Source organism: Merops nubicus, unplaced genomic scaffold (genome assembly GCF_000691845.1).
Source record: "Merops nubicus isolate BGI_N331 unplaced genomic scaffold, ASM69184v1 scaffold8699, whole genome shotgun sequence".
Taxonomy (NCBI): domain Eukaryota; kingdom Metazoa; phylum Chordata; class Aves; order Coraciiformes; family Meropidae; genus Merops; species Merops nubicus.
Window position 1 is genome coordinate 84,638 of NW_008630126.1, and position 27,911 is coordinate 112,548.

At 34.7% G+C, this 27,911-nt stretch overlaps 1 protein-coding gene across 1 annotated transcript in view; it reads left to right on the forward strand.

The window, feature by feature from the left end:
- SLIT2 (slit homolog 2 (Drosophila)) overlaps positions 1 to 27,911 on the forward strand; it is a gene marked incomplete at both ends in the record, with an annotated part of 103,056 nt that overhangs the window by 18,691 nt on the left and 56,454 nt on the right. Inside the window, 9 exons of the mRNA XM_008947161.1 lie at positions 236 to 276; positions 1,658 to 1,796; positions 16,241 to 16,312; positions 16,974 to 17,045; positions 17,963 to 18,034; positions 19,881 to 20,024; positions 20,154 to 20,317; positions 21,071 to 21,094; positions 24,566 to 24,716. Coding sequence (XP_008945409.1) covers positions 236 to 276; positions 1,658 to 1,796; positions 16,241 to 16,312; positions 16,974 to 17,045; positions 17,963 to 18,034; positions 19,881 to 20,024; positions 20,154 to 20,317; positions 21,071 to 21,094; positions 24,566 to 24,716 — 879 coding nt within the window. The remainder of the gene's footprint in view (positions 1 to 235; positions 277 to 1,657; positions 1,797 to 16,240; positions 16,313 to 16,973; positions 17,046 to 17,962; positions 18,035 to 19,880; positions 20,025 to 20,153; positions 20,318 to 21,070; positions 21,095 to 24,565; positions 24,717 to 27,911) is intronic.

The window sequence follows — 27,911 nt, forward strand, 5'->3', positions numbered from 1 at the left end:
GTGATTCAGCAGGGTTGTTTATGCTGGTTGATTTTCTGCACACCCTCAGAAGTCTGTTGCCAAGTACACCAAAAATTTGCACAGATCTATGCTTTTAAAAGAGTTTTATGGAGAACAGAGTGTTTTGTCCTTATTAAATAGCCTCTGACATCAAAGTGTAAGGCACTGCCATCTTCTCATGGCAAATGCTAACAGTATTCTTACCATTAATTCTGCCCTTATGTACACTTAAAAGGGCTCCTAACAAGATCACTTCATATATCTTGTTTGTAAATGGTATGGCTGTAGAGCCTGTGTCAAGAAGAATCTTATAACTTGGTCATTATAATGCTGATTTGGGGAAAGGGGAAAATCATGTTTTCTCCCCGAATCACTGTATTTTTGTTTAATAAAGGCACGTAAAGTATTTCCTACTTGTTAAGTGTAAAAAAAGAGTAGTACATGTTAGTAGTTTTGGCAGGTGTTTGTACTTTTGTAACACATATATAAACGTGAAGTCAACTTATTATACTGTAAATTGCTATCTCCAAAGACTAACCTTTTCAATAATTTAAATGGTGAGCAGTTGTTATTTGAAGCTGTAAGTAGAAACAGCACTGGCTGCAACTTACATTATCAGTATACCTTTCCTATGTTAATATATGACATGAAATATAGTGAGAGAGATCTTAGATTAAGTTGTGGTTTCATAGTCAAGAAGGTTTTTTCCTGGGGAATTTCAAAATAATATCCAGCTTTTTTTACTTTAATAAAAAAAGAAAGGAAAAAAGAGCTTCATACCTTTCTCATCCCTTTGTGCCTTCCTGTATCATTACAAAGCAACAATTCTGTATCATAAATCAATACAAGAATGAGTGCATTAATATATTACAAAATGTGCAATCTATCAATTTTGCAGAAAAATATAGTAAGTTGTTTGCTAGGTAAAACATACCTAAATGAACATGTCTAAATGCAATTATAAATGCTGAGTTTCACATATAGCAGGAGAACTTAGTAGAACTTCCTGGGTAAGGGGGAAGTTGTGTAAATTAGCCACGATAGTAGTAGATTGTGGAGGAAGAAATCTGCTGAGCTAACACAGAAAGTGAGAGTATGAGCTGTGAAGCCAAAGCTTTTTTTTGTTTTTGTGTGACTGAATGAAAACATCACAACTCAAAAATTGTCTGTAAGTGATATATAACTGAAGGACTATACTCCAATAGCATTTGCAGAGCAGGACATAACTAGCAAGACACCTTCAGATTTTGTAGCAAAGTTCATTAATTTCTATTGACGTGCATTTTTAATACTATGCAAAATTCTGAAAAGTAAATAAATCGGTAATTAGTTTTTAAAACCACAGAATAAATAAATATAACTGAAAAATTCATCACACTTATTTACCAAGAGAAAAAAAAAATTATGTAATTATTATGTATACAATTACAGTAGTTGAGTATTTGTCTTTCATCTCTCAGTATTCTATCAATGTGTTGCTGGGCATTTAAATTAATGCAGTTCAAAAGTATTGATAGGCTACAATGTTTCTTTTAGAAGTTCTGCCTCAAATTTTCCAAGGAAGTATAAACTGTGATGTTTTACTGTCAGATAAACTGGACTACTTACTGTTGGGATGGTAATGTGTTATTTTAGGAGAAACTCTTTTCCTTTGCAGGTCATCAGTCCTTCATGGCTCCCTCCTGCAGTGTTTTGCATTGCCCTACTGCGTGCACCTGTAGTAACAACATTGTGGACTGTCGTGGGAAGGGCCTTACCGAGATCCCAACGAACCTTCCAGAAACCATTACTGAAATGTGCGTATTCTGACTTTTTTTTCAGTGAACTTGCAGTAAACAGTTTTTTCCTACATATTCGTTTTTGTTATTTGTATAAAGTTATGCATTATATAGGGTAGGAATTTTGGAAAAAGGTAAATACAAATGGGAATTTACAGAATGGAAAGATGCTTTCCACTCATCTATTCACAATACTTTATATGTAAGAAATGCTTTTGAGTTTTAAACATGGACTAGTATGATCTTTAGCAGTTTATTGGCCTGGAGAGTAAAAGAGTCTACGTAACACCTCAAGCTTTTGGCTAAGCATTTAGCAGATTGCAAACCGAGCCTCAGTGTTTTCTGCTTAGTTAGGCAGTGTTCAAATCCCAGAGTGAGGACTTTTCACATTTTGAGATCCATAATCCGTTAATATTGATAAATATGTATGTGTGTGCTCATATAAATATGTACAGTATATATACCCTGCTATAGCATATATAATTTATAGTGACACACTGTAAACTATCTGTTGTCTTTCTGGATTGTTTCAGGTTGTTAAGTGCTAGCTAAATAAAATACAGATCACAGTATTCTGCAGAATTAAATAACACTATCCATGCTATAAGGCATATATTTAATCAAATTCTGGTGCAAGCAGAGATAGAGAATTATAAAGCCAAACTTTGGTTATTTTGTATTACCAGTGAATGACACAACAGTAATGGGAAAACTGAACTTCAGTGGTTTACATTTGACTAAAGCAGACAGAAGGATTGAGATATGATTTGAGGCAGTATTAGGCTGCACTTGCGATACAGTGAGAACAAAACTTTCCACATGAGTGGACAGTAAGGAGAGAGGTCTACAGGAAAAGAAAGAAAAAAATAAGGCATATGAAAGGCTCTGAAACTGAGGGATAAACTGAGTGGAAAAATTAGAGTAGAGGATCATGTGAGTATTTGATGAGAATCACATGATCGTTGTATCTTCCTTACCAATAGGTTGAAGAGGAGACGAAATTTTGAAAAATACCTGTATTTTACTGGGTTTCTGGGGAAAGCTTTACACTATACTGGTTGCTTTAATGTGAGGAAAGTAATTAATCATAGTTCTTTTATGATTGTCATGGGTGGCATGTATATGTACCATTGAAGAGAATGAGAGAGAGAGAAGAGGTTGGACAATGAGTGGTTTATAGAATAAAAAAGGGTTTACCATTAATGAAGTAAGGGGAGTCTGCAAGATTGGATCAAACCAGTTGTCCCTAAGGAATGTTTTAGAAACTTCATGAGTAAAACACCAATAGGACAAATACTTTCCTTGCTCCCAATGTATGTTGGGTTTTTTTCTCTGAAACTTTAAAATTTGCATAGGCTTCAGGAAAAAAAAGGTTTTCTTTGAAATATCCAATCTACTTTAAACCCTACTATGTTGTTAATCTTCAGATTATTTTAAGTTAATACATATTGGGAGAGGGGGTTGTGCTCAAAAGCCTCCTAGTTTAAAACACGGTCTCTTAAAATTTCATTAATTTTCCTTTGTCTTTGTAGAGGGAGGGAAAATGCATTCAAGTTCATATTTTGGCCTGCCACCTTCTGTTTTGCATGCCACCCTCATTCATCTCTTCTCTAAGTGTTCAAAGTCCTTTCAGTCTTTCTGAAGCCTTCCATGTCTTAATTAATCTCCTCCTTTTTCTCTGAACTCCTTGTTTTGTAAATTTCTTTTGACCTGCAATGACCAGAGTTGAATACACTATTCCAAATGACAGGGAGCCATCAGTTTATATTAATGGAATTTTTTTTTTCTTTCCTTTGCCTTTTTCAACCTAATACTTGCTTTCTTAACTGCCAGTGTATGTTGCACCATGTTTTCCATGGAACGACATGTGAAGAATCCTAGGCCTTTTATCTCTTACTTTTTTTTCATGAACGAGAAGTTCATAGCTGTAATCCTGTTACTGTAATCCTCAGACACTTCTAAACATTGAATCTGGTTGTGCACTCCTTTTTAAAACTGCTCTGTGAAAGACTTCAGCCCTCTCTGCTTTTAACTAACTTCAGCGTGCAGGAAGATTGTGACGTTCCTATACCGTTATCATTCAATAAGAAATGTTTTGAACCTTCATTTTTAAAGTACTTTGCAGCTGTTGCTTATAGCAATCCTTTAAGATTAGATTAAAACCAATAATTGTATCCCATAAAATAATTTGTTTTTTCACTTACTCCTTATGTGATAATGTTGTCAGTATGCCAGAATGGTAGCTGACAGTAAACGTTTGAGGGGATGAGACCATGCTGTCACAGTAGTGTTGAGAATGCTGAGGAGCTGCTGAATGTGAGGCAGAAGGGATGTAGTGAGCACTGTATTTCCACAAGCATTATGCAGTTCCCACACACATGGCTTTATTATCTTAATCACCATGTTAAGCACATGCTTTGGCAGGAGCTCCCCAGTTCTCAGGGAGAAAGGCAAAGAGAAATGAGCTGATTCCCTGTTGTTTTCTGAAGGATGTACAGGCTTTAACAGCCAAATTATTATTAATTCACTAATTTTTATAATACAACTATGATGCCAGAAAATTGGCGTGGTAGTTCTGATTTCCATGTGCCAGATGTTGTCCAGTCTTTTCAGTAGTTTCTCATATGTGTCAATCTTTTGCTTAATTTTCAACTGAACATTTTCATCTGATTTTCTAAACATACTTCATTGACAAGAACATTTGGAAAATCTATAATACTTCAAAATTCCGTTACTCTGGACAAGTTTCTCTGCCCGACAATGTTGTCACCTGTTTGTAGGCTGTCTTTGGAGAATCCAGTGCTAAGTACTACCGACTTGTCACGTTATGCTTCAGCCACCTTCATGGTCCACAGGCACCTCTGGTGTTTACATCTCTCCTGCCTCCCATGAGGTTGATATTAAACTTTATTGTCAGCCTTCCTTTATACAGTTTCTTCAAATATGACAAATTATTTTTGTGAGATTTCATTTTTCCACCCATTTCTGCCTCTTACTACTTTGTTCTTGTGTCTATAGCAGGTTACTCTTAATAAGAATATAATCTAATTTTATTTTTTTATGTCCATAATCACCTTATGTTTTCTTGAGGTTCTTGTGAACTTTGCCATGAACACATGCATGTGGTTTTGTGATGTTTTGCCATGCTAACCACACATTTCTTCCATCCTTTCTCTCAACGGGAATCCTGACCTCATTCAGCTTTTCAGTACCCTATGAAGCACTGATTTCTTCTTCTTTGCCCAGCACAGACTTCCTTGTTGTCTGATTTGTTGCTGCATGAAAAGACTTTGTATTCATTACACTGTCAGTCCATCTGGGACCATGCACCATAAAATCTAAGTGGTGTTGATGTTGTTATTCTCTCCCCTTTTGGTGTATGTCATTAAACTGCGGGTTTAAAGTGTACATTACATGTTGACAATTTTATGCTTACTTTTTTTTTTTTTCCTCAAGGGATTGATAAATTAACCTGCATCTAAATAATGTGATTTAAATGGATTATTGAATTTCTTAAGTACTGAACATTGACGATTTCAGCTGAGTAAAATTTTGCATGGTGATGCTCTCCGTTAGCACGTCTGGGAAAAGTTAAAAGTTGTTACATATTAATAGTCTTCAAACTTTTGTTCTTTAGTGTGTCTTTCGACTTTTTCTATTGACTAAAGCAAAGCATGATACTTTATTCATTCATTAGAAATGTCATCATTTGAATTTATTTGGATTTGTTGTTTAAACCTCTTCCCTTTTCTAGAAATTTTTATGGGTTGCTCATCCATTGGCATGTTCAGTCTATTGGACTTAACCAACTCCAGTGGTCTAATGCACATAGTACTTTCCTCCTTTGTCATACAGCTCTTACGTTAAAGGCTTTAAAGGTCATTCTTAAGGTTCAAAACTATTACTTTCATTTGTCTTAGAAAGTATAGCCTATCTAATGGCAATAGCATTTATCAGCCTCTGTGCAGGCATTCCTTTCACATCTTAGTTTTTCAGCACCGTTAATCTCTTTTCACTTGGTTGCATTTTAGAATTCACCTTCTGCGTGAAAATTCTTTGAATGATAGGCAGAAATAACTGGTTTCCTTCATATAGAGACTTTTTGGCACATGTTCAAACAGACAATCAGAAACCTTACAAATAGCGACCCAGCAGCAATTCTCTTAATTGCAATGGTACCTTCTCAGAACAGTGTAACTGACAGGCTTTTATTTCAAAAGAGGCCAAAAAGCCATTAATGAGCTAGACTACCTTGTGAAAATGCTGTTCTTACATTCTTCTGATTTTCTCGTCTGTGGCTTGAAATACCAGGAAAGTGGTTTTAAATCCTCTTTCCTTACTGTAGTATTAAAAATAAAATAAAATAAATACAATTGTAAGAAGTGTTTCCAAGGAGGGGAGGGAGGTATTGAGGTGGGGTGTGGAAATTACCTGCTCTGATGGCTGACCACAGCTTTGTATAAGTCATTATTTAAGCAAGCAAGCATGACATTAAATTGATTTTTCTTTATTTTCATTTGTATTAAAATTATTTAAGTTATTAAATGAGTGACTTCATCAGGTTTGCTTCTTTTTTAGAAGGATAGCTGTCACTACAAATTTTTTTTTTCTTCTGGAGGAGGAAAGTTTGCTGGAGGGGAAGGTAACTGGAGAGTTGCCACTTTTAACTTAGCAACAGTTGTATAAATATTTTTAGTCTTTGTAAAGGGCAGAAAAGACCCTGAACCATATAATATATGAAATGAAAAAAGCATATAAAAGTCAAGAATGTTAACAGTTCACCTTCATAATCCAGTGTAGTGAAAAGTTACAGACTTCCTAATTACTATGGCCTTCAAGATAAAGTTGTTCTTTCTTATGAATGGAGCTTTCTAATGTTCGAATGGCAAAACTAGAAGTTATAGAGTTGTTTCATGATAACTTTATTTACATTTCCCATGAGTTTCCTAATTTGTCCCCTCAGTCCTGTCTCATTTTACATTCCTGATTTCTAATATTTTTCTTCGTGTATACATCTTCCTTCATCTCATTCTGCCTTATGCTTTGTTTTCCTAAGTCTGTTGATTAATGATTGTGTATTATGCCAAGCACTCAACTACATCTTTGTGAGCTGTGTGATATTAAGCAGGATTAAAAGCTCCTGAGATTTCTTCTCACAGTAACACTCAAATTATATTAAAGGAAAAGGGGGAAAAAAAAAGAAAGGGAAATGGGAGAAAGAGGAAAAAGATGGAAAAGAGGGGAAAGGAAATGAGACCTGACAGAACTGAACTTGACAGATGGACTTAACCAAGATAGATTGACAAGTGACCTGATCACCGTGCAGACACTGGGGAAGTGCTTTGTGTAAATGTGTAATTTTACTTGAGAACTGGGAGCTCTGTGTATGTATTTTTACCAAGATATGCTTGGCTTTTGTACAGTTCCACCATTTTTGTTGTCTTTCAAAATTCATCCTTGGCTTGAAGTCCAAAGTACAGCCTTAAATAAATAGCTGTTGAACAGAAAGACTCTTGCACTGAGATGCAAAGATGCTTCTGAGGATGACCCTTTACAGGGAAAAGTCACCTGGGAAGGGTTTAGGCACATTTATTGAACACAGTTTACAGACTCACATAGCAGGAAAACTCTGAAATGTCAGAAATAAGGCAGATTTCTCTGGTTTTAGCAGCTCAAAGAGTGGTTTGGCTATCTACATTAGCCTGACAGAAATGAAAGAAAACTCTCTGCATCTTCACAGCTTGAAAGGAACAAGTCTGAATGGGGTGGGGAGGATACAATCAGTTACAAGACATTAAACTGATGATTGTTTTCCAGTGTCTACATTTGTTTCTGCTTTCTAGTTTAAAACATTGGTCTTTTTAGGAGCTCTACAGAATATTAGCTCATAAATATAATTTACCTCTTAAACAGTTAAGCTGTCATCCAGAAGTCTTGCATGTTCGGTGAAGTTCCAGAAAGGTTTTGCCAAGTTGGTTTCTATATGTACACGTAGCCATTGCTCTTGTTTCACTATATATTGTTAATGTTTTTAGTAGATTGCAAGAATTCTCAGTAACAATATCTACATTTTTTCCCAGAAAATATGTGTTAACCTTTCAGTGCTACCCTAAATAGATACATCTGATTGGTCTCGCTGTAAAATGTTTCACAGCTATTTAATTATTCTTATGGCTCTTTTTGAAACTTTTCCAATTTATCAAAATCTCTTAATTCCTGACGTAGCAAATGCATACAGTACTGCCAGTGCATGCAGGTTTCAATTGAAAAGATGATGTCTACTTATGGATAAAAAAATTAAAATAATTATTTTTGTATTCAGTTGTTTATGAATATTGATACATACTTTAATCAGTAGGAAAAAGTGCATTAAAATAGACATAAGTAAGTACCTTGTGGAGACATTACTATTTGCTAAATGGCTCTTGATAAATTACTATGATTTGACTAATATTTTCTCCACTTTTAATCTAACATTCAAAACTTTGATTAACTTCATATACCTGCCATGTTTTTAAAATTGACTATTTTCACATATGTTTCTCTTCCAATGTACCTTTTGTATATTTTTCTTCAAATCTTCTCTTATCTTCTTACCTTCCCAACGGTTTATAAGACTTAATTTTTTTTAAGACAAGTCATGACTAATGCACTGGACTTCCTAGTCAAAGTTTTTACTAGTGTACTAGGGAAGTATTCAGATTTTTGAGTGCAATATAGAGCTATTGCTTTTAAAGCTTAAAAAAGTTACTGCATTTTTATGTCAGAAGCTTATATCAAATAGGTTTACATGATTTTTAGATGCATTATTATTAGTTATAATGCTTTAGTTATATGCTTATCTTTTCCCTAAAAGTTTGTTCAAAAGAATTCAGGGGAGTAACTATGACTTTACATATGGAGGAGGACCAAAAAAAAGGTTCCTAATGAAATGGAAATATCTGGTGCAAAATAGCTGACAGGAAACTAAAATTTTAGTATCAATATACACTGTGACTGAACTTTTTCAACTTTCTGCAACACCTAATTTTAAAGGCCATCCTTGTTTATTCTACTAATACAAATATGGCCTTTAACTTTGAAAATCTATGCACGAAAATAAACCTAAACTACTTCATCATTTTAGTAGAGAAGTTTTATGACTTGCCACTCTTGTCATAAATGACATTTGGTTTAGACTGTGACATCAAGAGCTGTGAATACAGCTCTTCCTATATACTTTTCTTTGATCATGGGAAGGTCATTATTTCTTAGCAAAACTAGCATTTATGCCTGTTATGTGAAAGTTTAATATATATGTAAAAATGTTTGGTTTATCAAAATGTAGAAATTAGCTAAAAATCTTTCATAAGATATAAACACACAGTAATTACATGTGAATAATGAAAAATTAATTATCCATGAGACAATGTACAGAATAAATGTGAAACAAATTAAAATTGGGTAATGGCATCTATTGAGATATTAACTTCTTTGACTTAATGTATTTAATTTGCCAATGCAGATATCATTGAATTGCATTTAACTTTATCTTTAGGATTCCTACTTTAATATTTTTCAGGCAAAACTTAAAATATGTTCTATCTGACTGCCTTCAAAAATAGATGGGTTTGCTAGTTTTATAACTTATTCTGTCTGCTTAACACACACGAGAGAAATTATTTATCATGTGTGCACTCAAATATCTTCCTAATATGAAAATTACTGGTAAATCATGTGTGCTTATACTTTAAAAAAACAAACAAACAAACAAAAGAAAACCACTAGAACACAAAAAATCCCACCAAAACTCAGAAATTTTCTTATTTCAGTTGTCAGATATTTTTGTAGATCTAATATTTAATAAGCTCTTTACTAATGTGTTCTATGCTGCTACTGTTCACATCTTTGGCTTTATTCATACCCTTCTGCCCTATCCTAAAACCTAATTAGATTTAGAAGAGGGAGAATATTTCCAGCAGTAAAGAGGATGTAGAGACACAGAACACAACAACTAGACAACAAATTTGAGAAACCAGTGGTAATCTCCAGAGACACTGGAAGTAGGTACTGGCTAGAATGAACACCATTCCACCTCAGGGTGGGTTGTGCAAGTTTCTGGTGGGTATTGAAGTAGAAGAGGCACCTTGAGGGACCTCTCTTTCCTCTAAGGGAAATTAAAACACTCAAGCGTGGACTCGGTGAATATTTTACACAGCATGCAGGGAAGCTGGAGAAGGCACATCTAGCTCTTCCAGAAAAACCCTCATAGATCTCTGACAGCTGTGCCACACTCCGAAGGTGCTGTTACTCTTAGATTTTATTTTTCCATATGACTCTGCACTACTGATAACTTTTCCTCAGCAACAGTGTGAGTGAAGTCACTGTAAAGGAAACTATGGATACTGACTTCTCATTATTTTACGTTTCAACGTCAATGTAATACTTTCTTTATTATTTACGTGTTGCTATATATGTGGTCCAATAAGCAGCAACAACTTGTGAAAAGTATTCTTAGTTGAAAAACTTCATTTAGATTTTTGTGGCAAATGTATGGTGTAAGTCTATGTATTGTTTAACAGGTAATAAGGGCTCCTGCCACACTGTTGGTCTCACGCAATGGTAGGATTCTCAAGCTAGTGTGTCTGCTCAATGAGAACAGGTTGACAAGTCACTGCTTGTGATGGGCCAAGGGTATAGCAGGATTACATCTATTTTTTTGTGAACTTAATACAATTACTCTAAACAGCTTGAGTATTTTTGTAGTGTAACAACTCTTATCAAAAATCAGCTAATTAGAGAGGCGTTAACTTGACTTTAGGTGACTCGGGCTAATTGCTCTGGAACCACACTGAAAAACACCAAAGTACTGAGCAAATAATTCTTTAAGAAGTGGTGCATTTTGCCTAAACCTGAATCTGTATCAAATAAGGAGCATAAAGCCTGTCATCATTAATGGTGCTGTAGGATCCAGAGCATGAGATAGCCCTTTCTGTGATGAAAAATTAAATAAATGCAGGTTTGAGTCTTGCTTTTGAGTACATGCAGTGAATTGTTTCATAGCTTTAGAATGACAATTCTTGTTACTTTTTTGATGTAATGCAGACTAAGTAGTCATCTGTCACCTACAATCAATCCCCTGAGGAAATACTTGATAGAACAATTAGACTGGATGTTAACAGTTTGGCAAGCTTTAGGGCAACATTGACAGTGATTCTTCATATGCAAATATTTAGGAAACTGTCAGCCAGATTTATTAATACACAGAATTAGAGCCTGAAATTCTAAAGTGCAAATAATATAGTCATTCACAGTACATCTTTTGTTTTGTTAGACATGGATGATATCACAGATTTCAACAGAATTCTTTTCCTGCTAAACTTAGAAATGACATTTAGTGCATATTACTGCTCTGGAGGTGCAGTTGTTGAGAAAGAAAAAAGAAAAAGGTACTTTGTTTAATAGCCTCAAGGATTCCTGTAGCAAAGAGAGATCATTACTGTTTCCTTATTCTAAAAACAAACAAAAAAAACACCAAAACCTGGCAGATGTAGCATGTGATGAGAGATATGTTGGCTGCATATTGTAGTTCTTCAGATTCAGGAGCTGCACTGAATCTCATCACTGAAATCTATTTTCTGTTTTCTGACAGCTGTTTTTGCCATTTACTTTAAAAGCAGATGGCGAAAATGCAAAGAAGAGCTGTCAGTTTTATTACCATGTATAATCAGCATCTGTGCAATACATCAGACTCATTGCACAGCTTAGACTTTCTTCCCTGTAGTAAAAATTCTTTTGGGATTTCTCAACAAGCTTCCTGCAGACTTTCTGTAAATGCAGAGATGCTAGAATTAAAGGTATAGATTAATTAACTACTAAAGCCACTGTTGTATTGACCAAATTTCCTTAATTGTGTTATGTTATGATTGTTTAATTTTAAACTACATGGGTAATTTGCTGCTCCATATTCAAATCTGTGTTTACATAAGGAGTATATAATTTTTTTAATTGTTACAAAGTACTTTTTTTTAGCTATATCTCCGACCCTTTAGTATGCAAAACAACTCTGTGCAGTATTTTTTACTTTTTACTGCTGAACAGGCTTGTATATTGTACCCCATCTGCATGATTTAAAATAAAAATGATTCTGCAGAGAACAGGGTGTTCATTCCCAGACTGCCCTCTTTCCTGGTGCAGAAGTCTTTCACAGAAATGACTTTTTGCAGTGGGAAAATAAGCTAGTTTAAAAGTGTCATTATAAATAACCAAGTTGTCTGTCTCTGTAAGTGCGGAAGTAGTAATCAGTGATGGTGTGCTGCAGGCTTGTGGTAGAGAACAGCATTCTCCTGGTAAGTGTCAAGTGATTTACATGTCACAGGGCTCTCTGGGGACCGTGTGGGAAGAATCCATCTACTGGCTGGGGACCTACTTTGATTTGATTTGATGAGGTTTGAAGTCGCAACTGCAGAAGCACCTTTGTTTCTTAGAATAGGAGGTGATTGTACATAACAGTGTCCACACTGATAAGCTGGGGGGAAAGGTTTAGAAAAATAAATGTTCACAGTACATTTCCTAGATAGAAGAGATTAGGGAATAGTCTTCAAAAAAGGTTTCAGCCAGCTTGACACTGTTAAAAGACAGTAAAACACTTCTATATTGATGCAGGACTTCTTTGAAGTGAAACACTGAAAGGAGCAGGAGACTTAATACTAAGAGCATTAATTAGCGTTTGTGTGGTGATGGGCAGAGTACTTCTTACACATGAGGCAGTGCAAGCTTTGATGAAACATGTACTTAACTGTCTTCCTCCATTATCTTATCTTATTAAATATGCTACTAAAATTGACTGTGGCTTTTGAAAAAGAAACCACCAAGGCACTGTTTATGATACATAGATGATCATTTATAAAAAAGAATGACTTCTGAGATGACTTTGAAAGGAGATGTTGTGCACAAAATTTAATACAAGTTCCATGGAAAAAATACTGATATTAGCTTTTTGTTCTTCTGTAATATAATAGTACTTCTGGCCATGTCATTTTCAAGCACTTAATAGCTGATTTTTTTCAGCAATAAATAACTGCAACCCATCCTATTCCAGAATTAAAAATGTTTCATTTAATGAGAGGAATTAATATAAAGGAGTTTTTAATTACTATGGGTTTTATCAGCAGAATGCAAATTTCCTTTAGATATTAGTCTATCTGTGCTTTGTGACCCTGAACTATATCTAATTAGATTTTCTCTGGAAGAGTGAATGCAAATTTTCACTCTATGAAATTCAGCTGATTCTGGGAAGATACAGCAGAAGATTAGAGGATAACAAAGCTTGAAAATGTGAATTTGATTTACTTTCTTCACAGACAAAGTAGAGTATAAAAGGTTTTTCTTCTGTATTTATATAGCCTTATTTTTCTTTTCTTATACTAATCTCATTTTCTAAAATGTGATGTGTTTTAGCACATAGGTTTTGGCATGAGTTCAGAAAAGACATCCTTAGATGATCCTACTATAACAAATCCTTTATCCAGAAGAGCTTGTAAATTTATCCCAATAGTGCAGTCTGTCTATTAGACTATAAATTTCCCAGTAAAAGGAAGTGTTAGGTAAAGTTGACATGGAGTTCATTTTACATATCCACCAGTGAATTGGTAGTTCGCTCGAATAGAACTGCTAGAAAATTAGCTTTCAGAAATATACTGTGATAGGACTTCTTCAGGTTTTGGACCCACATAATTTGTAGACAAATTGGACAGCAGTAAATTAAATATGCTATTCCATCTTTTCATAACAAGATGGCATACATGTGTCCTGTAAGCTACTTCAGTTTATAGAATGAATATATGTTTAAATTAAAAGAGTGAGCTGGAACATTCTTTGTGTCTTAATTTAACACTGAACCTTTTCTTTCTCAAGTTACATGCCATATCATCTGGTTAAGAGCATTATATGTTCAAATATCAGTGCTTGTAGACTGGAGACCCTCCAGCACTAGGTTACAAATCTCTACATCATGGGCTAATAACCAGCACTTATAAATGAGGCTTGTAACGGCCTCATGTGGGAGCATTGGCACTGCAAAGTCCATCTTTATACACATGCATATACATAGCGGGATTTTTCCTCAGTGTCTCCGTCTCCAACAATTCAAGCAGCTCTGTAATATGGCCTTATCCTTCCCTGTCATTTTTACAGCCCCTTTCCAGTCCTCTGCATATGCCCTATGTGTTTCCCTGTGCAAGATATGCTTTGGCTGGTTTTCAAAGCTACACATCTGATAAATGTCTGGTCAGGCTCTCTCTAGTGGTTAGGCAGTTGCTTGCTGCCAAATAGTGTGTGGAACAGGAGTGGGTGGATGGCTGCCATTCACTTCATGGCTGAGTTAACTTGGTTTCTCAACTCCTTCCCATTGCTAAATTAGAGAGATTTTTAGAAATTTATTATCTGAAGATTTTACCTCTCTTTGACCTTGCCAGCTGACTTAGAAAACCATCAAGACGATAAACACGCATAATCTTTATTTTCTGGCTAAAGTAAATTTTTCTTAAGTTTATAAGATAAAAATGTAGTATAAGATGAGAAAATGTTTGGGTTTGGTCTAATTTAGTGTTGATCTTTAACTTAAGCAAGTTTTTACATATTCAGATGTTTGCTTTCTACATCTATTCAAGTGTACTGGAAAAGAGTGACCTTGTTCCTTTATAGCCTAGTCAGTACTCCTGGCCTGATGTAAAGTGTGTTTTCTGGGTCCAAAAGGCTCATCCAGGGTGAAGAAAGCATATGAAAGACTGTCCCATTAATGGAAAAAGTTAGCAGTCTTGTGCCATGGGATTCCCTGAGGTGTTTAAAATATACCTGAAAACTGTAACAAGGTGGCAACATTTTCCTAGTTAAGGACTTCTTTAAAACATTAACCCTGTCTAAAACAGCTCTGATGAAGTGAGATTTTCTGTGTGTCAGGAAGATTTTTTGAGGCTTTTTTTTTTTCCTTGGTTTAATTATATGCCATTCAGGAAAAAATTCTGCTAAGGTAAAGCATCGTCAGGCTTAAGAGATGTTGAGTAATAAAATTTATATCTCCACCTGAACAAAATTTCATAAAGGCATGAAGAAATCTTTCTTCACTTCAGCTCTACTGTGGTCTGTGGAGAAATTTTACAAAAAAAAACTATTGTAAGAATAGCTTTTTTAGAAAGGTTTACTCAAAGTGAATATATGAGCTTATTAATTGTCTTGCACATACAGAGACTCATAATATGTCTCTTTACTAGAGCAGAAGTGAAACAGAAGAGAGTTAATAGGACAAGGGTAAAAGGAAATAAATAGGCTAATATTCCTACATCTAGATAGAAAATGCTTTTCGACCTTAGAATCTAAGTCAATGTCCAAGTAATTTAAAATAGTGCAGTAAATTCTACAGAATTTTGATTCCTTATACGAGATAGATTTTTGGCATTGTCTTTATGTACACAGTGAGAGTTCATAACTGTGCATGAAAGAGGGAAATAGAAAGCTTATTAGATAAACATGGTATGTAGTTTGAATTATATGGCCTTTTCCTGTTGTGCTTTCTAGTAGAGTTTCATGCCTTATTTTTATGTAATAGAATTTTTTTCACTGCCATAACCACAAAATATAGTGTTGTGTGAAGAAGTAGCTTCTATTTTAAATGTGTTTATTGCTGAAACTGTTCTGACTTGTTGGCAAGTGGGCCATAGGTCTGTATCAACATAGATTTCCCATACACAAAGCCCTGGTAGTTAAAAGGATTTTTGGAAAACTGTTTCCATAAGCAAATTCACACTTTGCAGTAAGACAAGTTTCAGTCACAGTCACTATACATACAAAGCAAACATGGCCAGTATCATAAACTACAATTTTAAATTAAAATATTTGTTTAATGAAATTAGAAGTGTGGCTGTGCAATCCAAGTGTTATATCTTAAAGAAAATGTGTTACATATTCTATCTAAAGAAATCATGTGTGCATTTTAAAAAACATAGACTTTACCTTTCTGCAGGTAGCAACATATGTCCTATAGGAATATTCGTCCCCCCTTTCTTATGGTTTGCATATTTCAGGGATTAACTCACAGAAGTCTTTAGACATTTCTAAAAAAGCTCATTATACAAATTACTGTATGTGAATAATATATTGGGAGTCAACATTAACGCACGTTTTAATTTTTTAATGACAATTCTAGCTTAAATGTTATAAAAATTTTGTATGCTGTGAAGATAAGGTTTGTTTAGGTACAAAATCAAGATTGAATTTTAATTTACGGCATTACACTTTATCAGGTAAAAGGTTTGGTTTTGCAGACAAACCTGGATTTTTTTTGCGATGAAAACTACAATGGGGTTACCTTGTGGAAGCAAAAGCAGCCACCTTTGTTTAAAGTCTATCCTTTCTATTTTGTTATGGCTTTAGATTGCTCTTTGGCTTGGGTTTTGTATTTTTATGTTGTTCCTATTATTTTGCAGACGCTTAGAGCAAAACTCAATCAAGGTCATACCTCCTGGAGCTTTCTCACCATATAAAAAGCTTCGAAGAATGTATGTACCAAATAATTTAGATTTTATTTTTTGTTTACATATATATATATACACACATATATATCTATATAGAAAAATTAAAATCAAGTCAAGGTCATACACTGGAACAGCAGTTAATGTGTGAGCATTTAAGAAAGTTTGACTGCTGGAAGATGAAATTATATGGCAACCTAACTATTAAGACCATATAGCATCTTTGTCACATTAATAATAATTGTTTTTTAGCAACTATTGAAATGTTTAATATGAATCTGCATGGAAACAATATGTTACTGTAGTGAACATTCTATTAAAAAAAAATAAATTAATGGGGATAAACCACTGTTATTTCAGAATATCTTTGAGGCCGTATAGTCCTGTGGCCACATCAGAGAATTCTTTATAAAATATACTTAAGCAATTGGGAAAAGTAAATCTTCCTGACGTATTTTATTCTCAAGCATTTGAAAGGTCTATTTTTAACCATTTTGATAGTTGGTTTGCTTCAGTGTACTGGCAATTCCTATCATTTTATATTAAAACTCTTTGGCAGTGTCTCACATGGATATTTTGATTTCTCTTAATCTTTCCCTGCCATGCCTAATTCTAATTATATATTATTTTAACACTTGCTATTTTGCAAATAGATTGAATTAATTGGATCAAATTTAATTTATTTCAGTGACCTGAGCAATAACCAGATCTCTGAAGCAGCTCCAGATGCTTTCCAGGGCTTACGTTCACTCAATTCACTGTAGGTATTTTGTCTGACCTGTAAAAACAGAAGTAATTTCTTATATTCTTGTAGTGAAATTATGTTGGATTTTTGGCTCTGTGCAGAATTTTCATATAAATCTGATCAATTCTGAAAGCTATAAAAATGATTTCAGAATGTTAGAGTGATAACTGAATATTGTATCATGGCTGAACAATAAAAATATATGTTATTTTTATGAATACATTCATGGCAAAGAGTTGAACAAAATCAAACTAAGGTTACTCTAGCTTGGAGAAGAGAAGGCTCAGGGGACACATTATCACTCTCTACAACTGCCTGAAAGGAGATTGTAGCGAGGTGGGTGTCAGTCTCTTCTCCCAAGTAGCAAGCAATTGGACAAGAGAAATGTTCTCAGGTTGTGTCAGGGGAGGTTTAGGTTGGACATTAGGAAAAATTTATTCACTGAAAAGGATGTTAGGCACTGGAACAGGCTGCCCAGGGAAGTGGTGGAGTCACTATCCCTGGAGATATATAAAGAACATGTAGATGTGGTGTTTAGGGACATGGTGTAGTGGTGGACTTAGCAGTTCTAGGCTTACAGTTGGACTCGATGATCTTCAAGGTCTTTTCCAACCTAAACAATTCTATGAATCTATGATAAACATTTATTGTATTCCCCACTTAGTTGTTATTAGAAAAAGCAAATCCACTTACCTGAGTCCCTTGGTAAGGCCGTAGACAATGAGATGCTGATTCTGCTAAGAGAGGTCTGGGCAACACCTCTTTTGAGAAAATACATGATCCTGCTACCTACCAAAGATCTTGCAGGTATCAAGTTGTTGCTGTCAAACTCCCTTCAGGAAAATGGAAATTTCTCTATTTCTAGAGTCAAATCACATAGTATGCGTCTTTCATAATGGTGGCTTTTTTTGCTTTATTTTTTCCTGGTGCAGTGTCCTCTATGGCAATAAAATTACAGAACTTCCAAAAGGCCTATTTGAAGGACTCTTTTCTCTGCAGTTACTGTGAGTATTTTTCTAATTTTTTTTTTTTATAATAACTCAGAAGGGTAAACATGATGAGAGATTTATGTCTGTAGAAGATCTGACAGGAAATCTCGTGTGTACAATCAAAGTATAAAGAGAAAAGAAAATCAGAGTATAAAGTAAAAAAGAAATTAATGTCAAAGCAAAGAAGGCAAGATTGTTCTAAGTCAACTGCCATTCATCAACAAATTTGATCTTACCTCAGTTAATGTCTAAGCCTAAAATGATTAAAATGAAACTATTCTCTTGTGTGGAATTTATGAATATATGCATAAGATATGACACTGTCTAGCCCTTTAAAAATAAAATAGTATATATAAAGTTGTGGGGGAACCGTAGAAGGAAAATTTGTGTATTTCATAAAGGAAAAATATGTAGTGGAAATGCTACGTAATTGCGTTTCTGTTTGTACACATGGAAGAACAGAGTTGCAGTCCAGTATCAATGATGACTTTTAATGTTTTTGGACACTCTTCTCTGTACAATTCTTTGACTGTCAATTCCAGCTGCTATTTCATTTAACACTTTCGAAATTTTCACGTGTAGTCTTAAGAACCATTTCTATTTACATTTAATACTGGGAATAAATAAGAATTTCATGGTGATATGTCTACACAATACTGTTAGTATTTAGCAGAGGAGGCTATGCACTACTTGTACCTGTGTAAAAGAAATTTGTGAAATAGGCCATAAAACAGAAGTGATATTTTTGGAAGAAACTGTCCCAGAATAACTGACTTGTTGATTTAAAGCTTCTTCTTAAAGAACTTAAAACTGCCTCCCACTTGATTAAAGTATTTAATGCCCAGATTTCATACTGTAGTGAATGGCAAAATGTCTACTATTAACAACTGATTGAAGATGGCGAAACAGTAAGTAAATACAAAGAAAATACAAGTTCTAGCACCACCTAGAGGTTTACATTTTGATATATTTTAGTCACAAACTAGTGTGGAGGGGGGGGTATGCATTCCTATTTCCCTTTAAAGAGATTTTTAGTTAAAAAAACATATTTCAGATTTTGTAAAAAAAAAAAAAAAAAAGACATCTCTGAACTTCTGTTTATTCTGTCTTAAGAAAAATAGCTTGTTATATTTTGCATAGGCAATACTTTTCAATCTAAGTAAATTCCTACTTGTATGGTGAGAGGTGAGACTTTTTATCACAGCTTTTATATTTTATAGTTGAATGACTTTTTTTTTTTTTTTCTCCTCAAAAGGATGAAGGAATTGGTTTAGATTGGCTTGTTTGCTTTAACTTTAGAAGTCTGGGAGGTACAGGGAAGAAAAGGTTCCCTTTGAAGATGGAGAGGAAGAAAGGATCCAAGACAGATTTGGATATATTCCATGCCACCAGTTTTTACTACAACTCTGTTAATGCGGCAGCATGCTGATTAGTAATATATAATTAAAAGTGCCACTGCACATCTCTTCCAGATAATGAACACAGTGTTCAGTTCCTTTTTTGTTTGTTTATTTATTTGGCAAAAGGAACTAGTTTTCCGTGCAGATACTTGATTTTCTAAGCTTGTTTCTTTGCATAGACAAACACCACACACACAAACACATTCTACCAGCACATACAAGAAATGTGATTTTAGCTGAATGAACCCATCCATTTCGCCTCCACAGTGCAGATATTTAGGAGTAATTTCAGAACACTTAAGCTATTTCAGTTCACTGAAATGCCTTGTGTCACTGACAATATTTGTTACTACAACTATTTTTCTGGTCACAAGTACATTCAATTATCTGTGGAAAACGCTGAAGCTGCACCGACACTGAGTGAATTTTTTTGAATCTCATAATTGTCTTCCATTAAACAGATTACTGAATGCCAACAAGATCAATTGCCTGAGAGTTGATGCTTTTCAAGATCTGCATAACTTGAATCTTCTTTCTTTGTATGACAACAAGCTTCAGACCATTGCAAAAGGCACCTTCTCGCCGCTGCGTGCAATTCAGACCTTGTATGTATGCTCTCGTTTACAGTTGTCTTTAGTATGACTTCATATTCAACAGTGTTCTAAAAATATCAGGGACTGCTGAGACCGGAGGGAAATAATGTGTGAAATTATCATTGTTTTTCTCCACGAAAGGCATTTGGCTCAGAACCCATTTATCTGCGACTGCCATCTGAAGTGGCTGGCGGATTATCTTCACACGAACCCCATCGAGACCAGTGGTGCCCGTTGCACCAGCCCCCGCCGTCTGGCAAACAAAAGGATCGGCCAGATCAAAAGCAAGAAATTCCGCTGCTCAGGTAATTTTCTTAGTTCAGCTGCTGTTTTTCTTTTATTGGCAAAACCAGTGGTTGTAGACGTTCTAATGAAGGCAGCTGGCTCTCTATGGAATTATTAAACATTCCAGAATCTTTTTTTGGATCTTTGACTGGAGGGGGGGAAAACGTGGAAGTCATAGACTATTGGATCACGGAACATTACTATAGTTAACACATTTGGCACTATTTCTGAGTAGTATTAAATCTAACAAAAGAAATGCAATATATAATACTTCAGAATGAAATGCTAAGGTTATTCACTGCAAGTATCACCAACATAAATCATTCTGTAGAATTTCCACAAAGCTCTGGAGTATGTAAAAGATCTAAAAACTTCTAGATAAATATGGAAACATGACATATTCATTTTATACAGAGAGCTTACCTCATACTGAAATTTACTGTTTTCTTTTTTCTAATCTTATTCCATTTCCTACTTACATTTCTCTAAATCCTAACTTTTGTCATATGGTATCCAGCTGTTCCAGGTGTATTTCACATTCTGCAATTTATTCAGTCTCAAGTGCAAATACCAGATGAGAACTGTTTGTTATCCATGTTCCGGATACATTTATGACTATTCACACTTTGTTGTTTATCAGCTCTTGTTGTGAATACACATTTTTTCACTTAATTACCTGTAGTTAACTGTAGTCCATACTTAATCTAATAAAACTCATTCTTTGCTTGCTGACATTCAGGTGCATCTTCTATTTTTTTTTTCTCTTTATTTAGCTAAAGAACAATATTTCATTCCAGGTAGGTTTGGCTCTGCAGTAAGATTGACTAACTGCAGATACTCTCTCCCTTTCCCCTGAAAAGCAAAGTTTGCTATAGCTTTTAGGAAATTGATGCATGTATATTAACATTAGTCAATACCTGTAGCTAGACGTAATTTTCCTTTGTAGATTACTAGTTCTGTATTCTGAATATAAGAGCTTAGCATGCAGCTCCATTTACTTTTTTATTTTGTCTCACAAATTCATGCACAACCTACCAAAATTATACCTCTAATTAAATTATTTAGAAGGTTGCACCTGCTAGTTCATATTTCAGTTGACACTTTACTTACCCTGTACCTTGCCTTTCTGCCACTACTGTTTTTAAAATGTAGCTCCTGAGCTGCTTTTAAACACAGGAAACCATACTGCCATCAAAGAGCTAGTACAATGTTAAAATAATAAACATTTTACAAATGAACGTTTTCCTGCCTTGCTTTCGTGCTCTACACTGGCTGCAGCTACTGCTTGCTCATCATCCTTGTGTTTACGAAATCACAGTGGAATGCTTGGAAAAGAAAGCTGATAGTCTTTATTAAAGGCATTCTGTGGTCACACACGTACAAGGAATCAGAAATGCTTCCCATTAAAGAAAGTAGGACTTTACAGTTGTGGTGAAACAGCAAATTACACACTGCTTTAAGCTACAATAAGTTTCCAGTATTTTCACAAAAGATTTACAGATGTTGGCCCTAGCTCTTTGAAACACGTTTGTTTCTTTATTTTACCTTGCTTGCCAGGTGCGTGCACTGATTTCTTCATAGTAAAAAAAGACAATGATGCACTTGCATTGTGTTCCTAACAGATTATAAGTGATTGGCAAAATAAACAAGGGAATAATTAATCTATTGATTTATTAGAGTATGTGATTTGCAAGTAGAGTTTTCTACCACAGTTTAATATCTAGAAAAATATCAACAATAATTATGACAACAGAGCACTTGTTCTTTCAAGTACTACAGGTATATTCTTATTCTGCTGTGGTCTTAGCCTTCATCTTTTAAGCTGGTATGCTTAACAACTCTCCTTCTAATGCTGTGTGATGTATCACATAAATTTGAAGCAATCATGAGAAGTTCTTCATGCCCTCATACTAATATCTTGGTTTGAATATGAAGAAAAGACAAAATGAAATACAAAATAAGGCAGCAATTTGACAGCATTGTCAGACACAAAAATGTATTTTAAAGCAACATAATGCAGAGGGGAATTCAATTTCTCAAACCTGAATACCACTCAATTCCTTAATGATTAGAACAGCTGTATTCCTGCCACAGAGTGACTTCTACTCAACCTTGAGAGCACAACTTTTGTCTCTGAGTTAGAACTGTTTTCTTGCCAGCAAATGTCTTCACAGCCTGTTTATAACATGGCCACACATGCAGTTTAGGTTTCTTTATGTACCCTTTAAGAAATGCTATTCGTGGGGGGAAAGAAAAAAGGAAGAAAAAGAATTAAATTAATCAAAAAGTGCTACAGACTTTCTTGAACTACAGCTTCTGTACTGTCTCTATCACATTATTAGGGAAATGCTGCATAAAATAATTTTACTTGTTGAAGACCTTGTCCCTGAATATTTTAGTTGTTTATCTTAAACTGCTAACAGTTATCTACTGTGGACACAAGAGAAAAAAAATGTATTTGTAACCTTACTTATTGGTTATTTAGAAGTTCTAAAACCACATCTTTTCACTTTGGTAAATACTGTAAAAATTCTGGCATTTTGTTAAAAATGTAAATATTTTTTTATATTTGTTTTAAATATGTCATTGAGAGATCATGCTGAGCAGACACTAGGAAGTCTTAGTAGAATTTCATGATAGTAATTTGAAAGACTAAAGATTATACAAGTACTAAATCATTAATTTGAAAAAAAACCACCATTTGTCTGCTAGCTCATAGAAATATTCCATCTATTTCTATCATGTGTGTTACTTAGACATTTACAAATGCTAGACAACATAATATGTGATGACTGTTGAAGTGGTTTTTTTCCCTCCCCTGAGGAATCTGTTTCTCCTATATTTCTTTGGTCTATTAAGGTTTTAAGTGGCATGGCATGAATATACATTCAAAGGAGCAGCTTTTAAAGAATACATTCAAAATAGTGAGGAGTAATGCATGGGAGGCATTACCATCCTATATGAAATCTGTAATTAACTTTTCTTCATTTGTTAATGCCACTTAAAATGAATTATTCTTTCTCCCTGCTGAAGATGGTACCCCTTAGCAACATCTTTAATCAAACTAAGTTGAAGAGAGAACATGAGAGCTTAGTTCATGGTTTTGTCTTAATTTGGATTACTCTGTCTTTCTTTCCTTCTTGGCTATCTTTACTTTTGCAGGAGTTCACCATTTTGGCTGTAAGTAAAGTTCAGTGTCTAAGCTAAATCACAATGTACCTCCCAGCCCTGATGCACCTTCTGCTAGTCTCAGTCTTTTCACCTCTGTCCAAGAAGAACCCACAGGTCCTTTCAGCTTCTCTTTGTTTTCCTTGTCACCCACCCTCAGTTCCTTACTGGATGTTTACTCCTGATATGTTTAGGACATTTTCTTTGACTGATTCGGGAAATGGTGGAGGAAATTTTCAATGTGTTTTTTTTTTTCTTTTTTTTTCTTTTTTTTTTACTTTAATCTGTGACAGTAATACTGTTACTGTGGCACTGGACATTCACTAATAAGAATGCCATGTCATGTAAGCAAGTATTAAACTTCAAATGCTTCCGTAACTTATACCTACTCCTTCCTCTTTTCCCTTGCTCTTATCCTTGGCCTAATGGATGCAGTTTTGATAATGTAGCGAGATTTTCTGTTGTGCTTGATCTAACCATGTGGTTGTGAGGTATGAGTAAAACATGGTTCTGTCAAGCACCATGGAACGTCACGCAGCTTTCTACAGCATGGCAAGCTGCTGAGGATTAAGTCAGGATCACACATTTTTTAAATTAAAGCTGAAAACAGGGCTTTCAATCTTATGTGTTTGAGATGATGTGAAGTATAAGTACTATAAAAAAAAAAATCACAGAGGTTAATGAAGTCCAGTCAACAAAACAAATTTGTAACACAAGAAAAAGTGGCATTCAGGATCTATTTATTCTTGATACAGAGAAAGAAAATAAATTCTAAAAGAATCAGTGGCATTCGTATGATTAGCTATAAACAAGGCTAGATTGGCTGACAACATAATCAGCAGAAAGTACAGCTGTGAAAAGCTCAAGTTAATGTTATCCTGTTATGTGAAGTTGGTCACAGTTTCTTTTTCCAGCATAACTTAAGCCCCTATATTTAACCCTCTCTTGAAGCCCTCGTGTCTGTTCAGTATCACAAAGTTTATCATACATTTCCCAAGTTGCCCACCCGTTATCTGCATTGCAGACATCTTTTCAACCTTCTCACAAGAAGCCAATCTTTATTGACTCAGTATCTGTATTTTGACTTTACTCTTCCACAGGCACTGAAGATTACAGATCCAAATTAAGTGGAGACTGCTTTGCAGATTTGGCTTGTCCTGAGAAATGTCGCTGTGAAGGGACCACAGTGGACTGCTCCAATCAGAAACTCAACAAAATTCCTGATCACATCCCCCAGTACACAGCAGAGTTGTAAGTTGAACCTATAGTAAAGCATTATTTGCTTATGGGAAAATCAATGAAAATTTTCAAATGGAGGCCCACAGCTTTACTTTTTTGAACAACAACAGAAGTAAACTCTGTGGTGCACTTCAAAAGACTAGATACTAATAAATTTAGTTTTGCATCCCTTTAGTACCATGTAATCTTAAAATCTTAACATTAATAAATAAGGTAACTATTCTAATTTTCCAGTTCTCCGGTACATGAGCTACCTACTTGGATTTTTTTGAAAGGTAGAGGAGTTTATTTGGCTTTTTATTTTAACGACTAGGGCAAGTAAGACATCCAGTAACCAGAGGTCTGTCTTAAAAAGTGTCACCTAGATATTTAATAAAACAGAGCTGATTCTTCTTCTGCAGAACACACATTATGTGCGTCAGGCAGGAGACCAGAGGAAGATAAAGCAGACAAACAAGACAGGTTAAGAAGATGAGGTAATAATGTAACGAACAGAGATGAGCAGAAAAGAAGTCACAGATTATTACTTGCTTAATAAGAGCCATATGGGAATGATTTGTAGGCATTACAACTGAAGTGATCTTCAAGGAGGGATTGAAAGATAAAATTAAGACAGCTTTACAAGATTTTCCCATGCGCAAAGTATAGTATGAAAGGGAATGCAGAGATGCTTGAAGGATCAGCAGAGAGGCAGGAGATGAAAGTGGCCGTTGTTGGCAGAGGAAAGGAGGAAGGAAATAGCTGTTTTTTCTAGGAGATTCAGTTTAAAGGACAAGGCAGAATGCTGAGGGACAAAAGAGAGGGACTTTGATTTAATGTAGTGAGTGGGAACAGAGATGCGGAGACAGGAGTACTGTGATCAAGTTGTGACTCCCTGGGTTGATATGAGCAACAGTATGGCACATCTCTTAAAAGATAATCAGCTTGTAGCTGGCATCAAAGCAACAGTACAACAGTGAAGGTATGAAATAATGGGACTGTAGTTAATGATTTTGAATATGTGGACAGAAAAAAGAATTTCAAACTTAAATATTGTGTAAACAGAGATGGAGATTTTTGTCTGTCTCTGATCTGGGAGAAAGAGTTGAACTTAGTGATGTTCTCATGACAAATTTAAGTGTAATACCACTTGTGCCCAGAATGATAGCAAATTGAATTGAAAAAGTGGCAAAGCTCAACTTTTGGCCATGTTCATGCTGTTGATTTACTCTTCATAAATTAGTGCCAGAGGAGAAAAAACATTATACAGATTGTTGAGTAAAGGGAGATAGATTTCAGTGGAGAAATACATTTTCTGTTGTGCTATAGTATTTTGAGATAAAATGACTTGAAATGAAGAATAAAAACTGACGGAATGGGTAACAGGTTAAAGTGCAGGAGGAGATCATAAAGTAACGGTTGTAAAATCCATAGTTACTGAACTAAGAGATGAGAAATGGAGTCGTTGAAGTGACAAGCATGCATTGTCTTAATTCTTAGTAGGATTCACATTTCATCCTCTCTGCTCTGAAGAAATAATGATCTTAATTTAGTATTTCAATTGTTGGTTTTAATTTTCATTTATTTACATGTGGAAGATAAACTGTGAAGTGTTTTCTTTCTATAATTAAGATTCATACATATTAAATTCAGAAGAAACAATTAAATCATCAAGCCTCATCTGCTGTGTATCCTAAACTCTCAAATTTCAGTCAACAAAAAAACAACAAAATTGTGTTTGACTAAAACATAATTCATATTTGGTTACAGCACTTCATTCAGAAAACATCCAGTCTTGTTTGTAGGTATTAGTGAATTAAAAATCCACCATTTCCCTAAGAATATTACAGATCTTAATAATCCTTGTTGAAATCTTTTAAAATGAATAGTTTCACTTCCAGATGGAATCTGCGTCTCTCCAGTTTCCATCATTGCTTCTATTTTTTGCTGTTAAAAAAGCCCTTTTCTATGCAGCACTTTACCCCAGTAAGATGGCCTTACACTGTAACACTATTCAACCTTCTTGATAAGCTGTACAGCTTGTTCTTCAAGTCTTTTGATACAATAAAATTTCTACAGCATTTCAAGTATTCTACCGATGATAAAGAATTATTTCTGCATTTTTTTACTTCTAAAAAATACAATTACTCTGGCTAAATACACTCTTCTTGTATTTGCCTCACTGATGCAGAAGTTACAGCTCCTTCTCGTTTTCTCCTGTTATTCCTGATCTTTGATACACTGCCTTTATTGCTTTTCCTGGGACTTCACAGTCTAATTCAAGGGCCACTCTCTGACTTCTAGTATAGTAGCATATACCAGAAGAGCAGCTAGTTAGCCTTTCCTTCCTTTAACCCACCAAATGTGAGGTAAAGTTACTTGTTAGAGTCAAAGGACATTGATGATTTTATAACAGTAATGAGGAAAGCAGGATTATTTTCTGCAGGTTTTTGTTTGGACCTGAGACTCAGCTTGGAAACAAAGATCAAAAGTGAAAGAAAAGCATATTTATTGATTGAGTAGATTGCAACAGTAATAATATGACTAAAAAAAAAAATGTTTCTTCAGAGTAGCTGTTTCTAAACAAAACAAAAAACCCTGCAAATAATAATACGCTTCAAGACAGACACTTAAATGTAGAAGGTGAAAAACAATTATAAATTAGCCAAGTGCTGCTCTGTTTCTGTATTGTTGCTTGCTCCTAATCTTCCAGAAGACAAATGAGCGATCTGTCTAATCTGTCACTGAAGTATTTGAGATAATGTACAAGCTTGTAAATGCACCATAGAAAGAAATATTTTTCAGGTAGCATTCTAATATATAGGAAAATTCAGGAAGCATTTGGTAAATCACTCAAACTAGAGTCCCCAAGAGGAAAGCTAAATAAAAACAGTTTCAGTCTTATAGGTCAAATTTCTGTAATGATTTTACAATAGATAATATAATACCAGATCCTGGAAGACAGATTTTGAAAGCACGAATATCACTGCAGTACATACTCTTCCAAGAAGGTTCAAGTATTGTACAAAAACATGCAAGTACCTTACCCATTGTTCTGATAAAACAGGGGAAAAAAAACAAATAAAACAGAAAACCAGAATATTTAGGCATCATTTTCAAATATTTCTTTGCTTACTTTTTTTTTTTTTTGCTTTGAGAATGACATTTCAGTACTTTTCTTTGAATTAACTAGATGTGAGTATTTTTAAGATCATTTTCATGATCCAG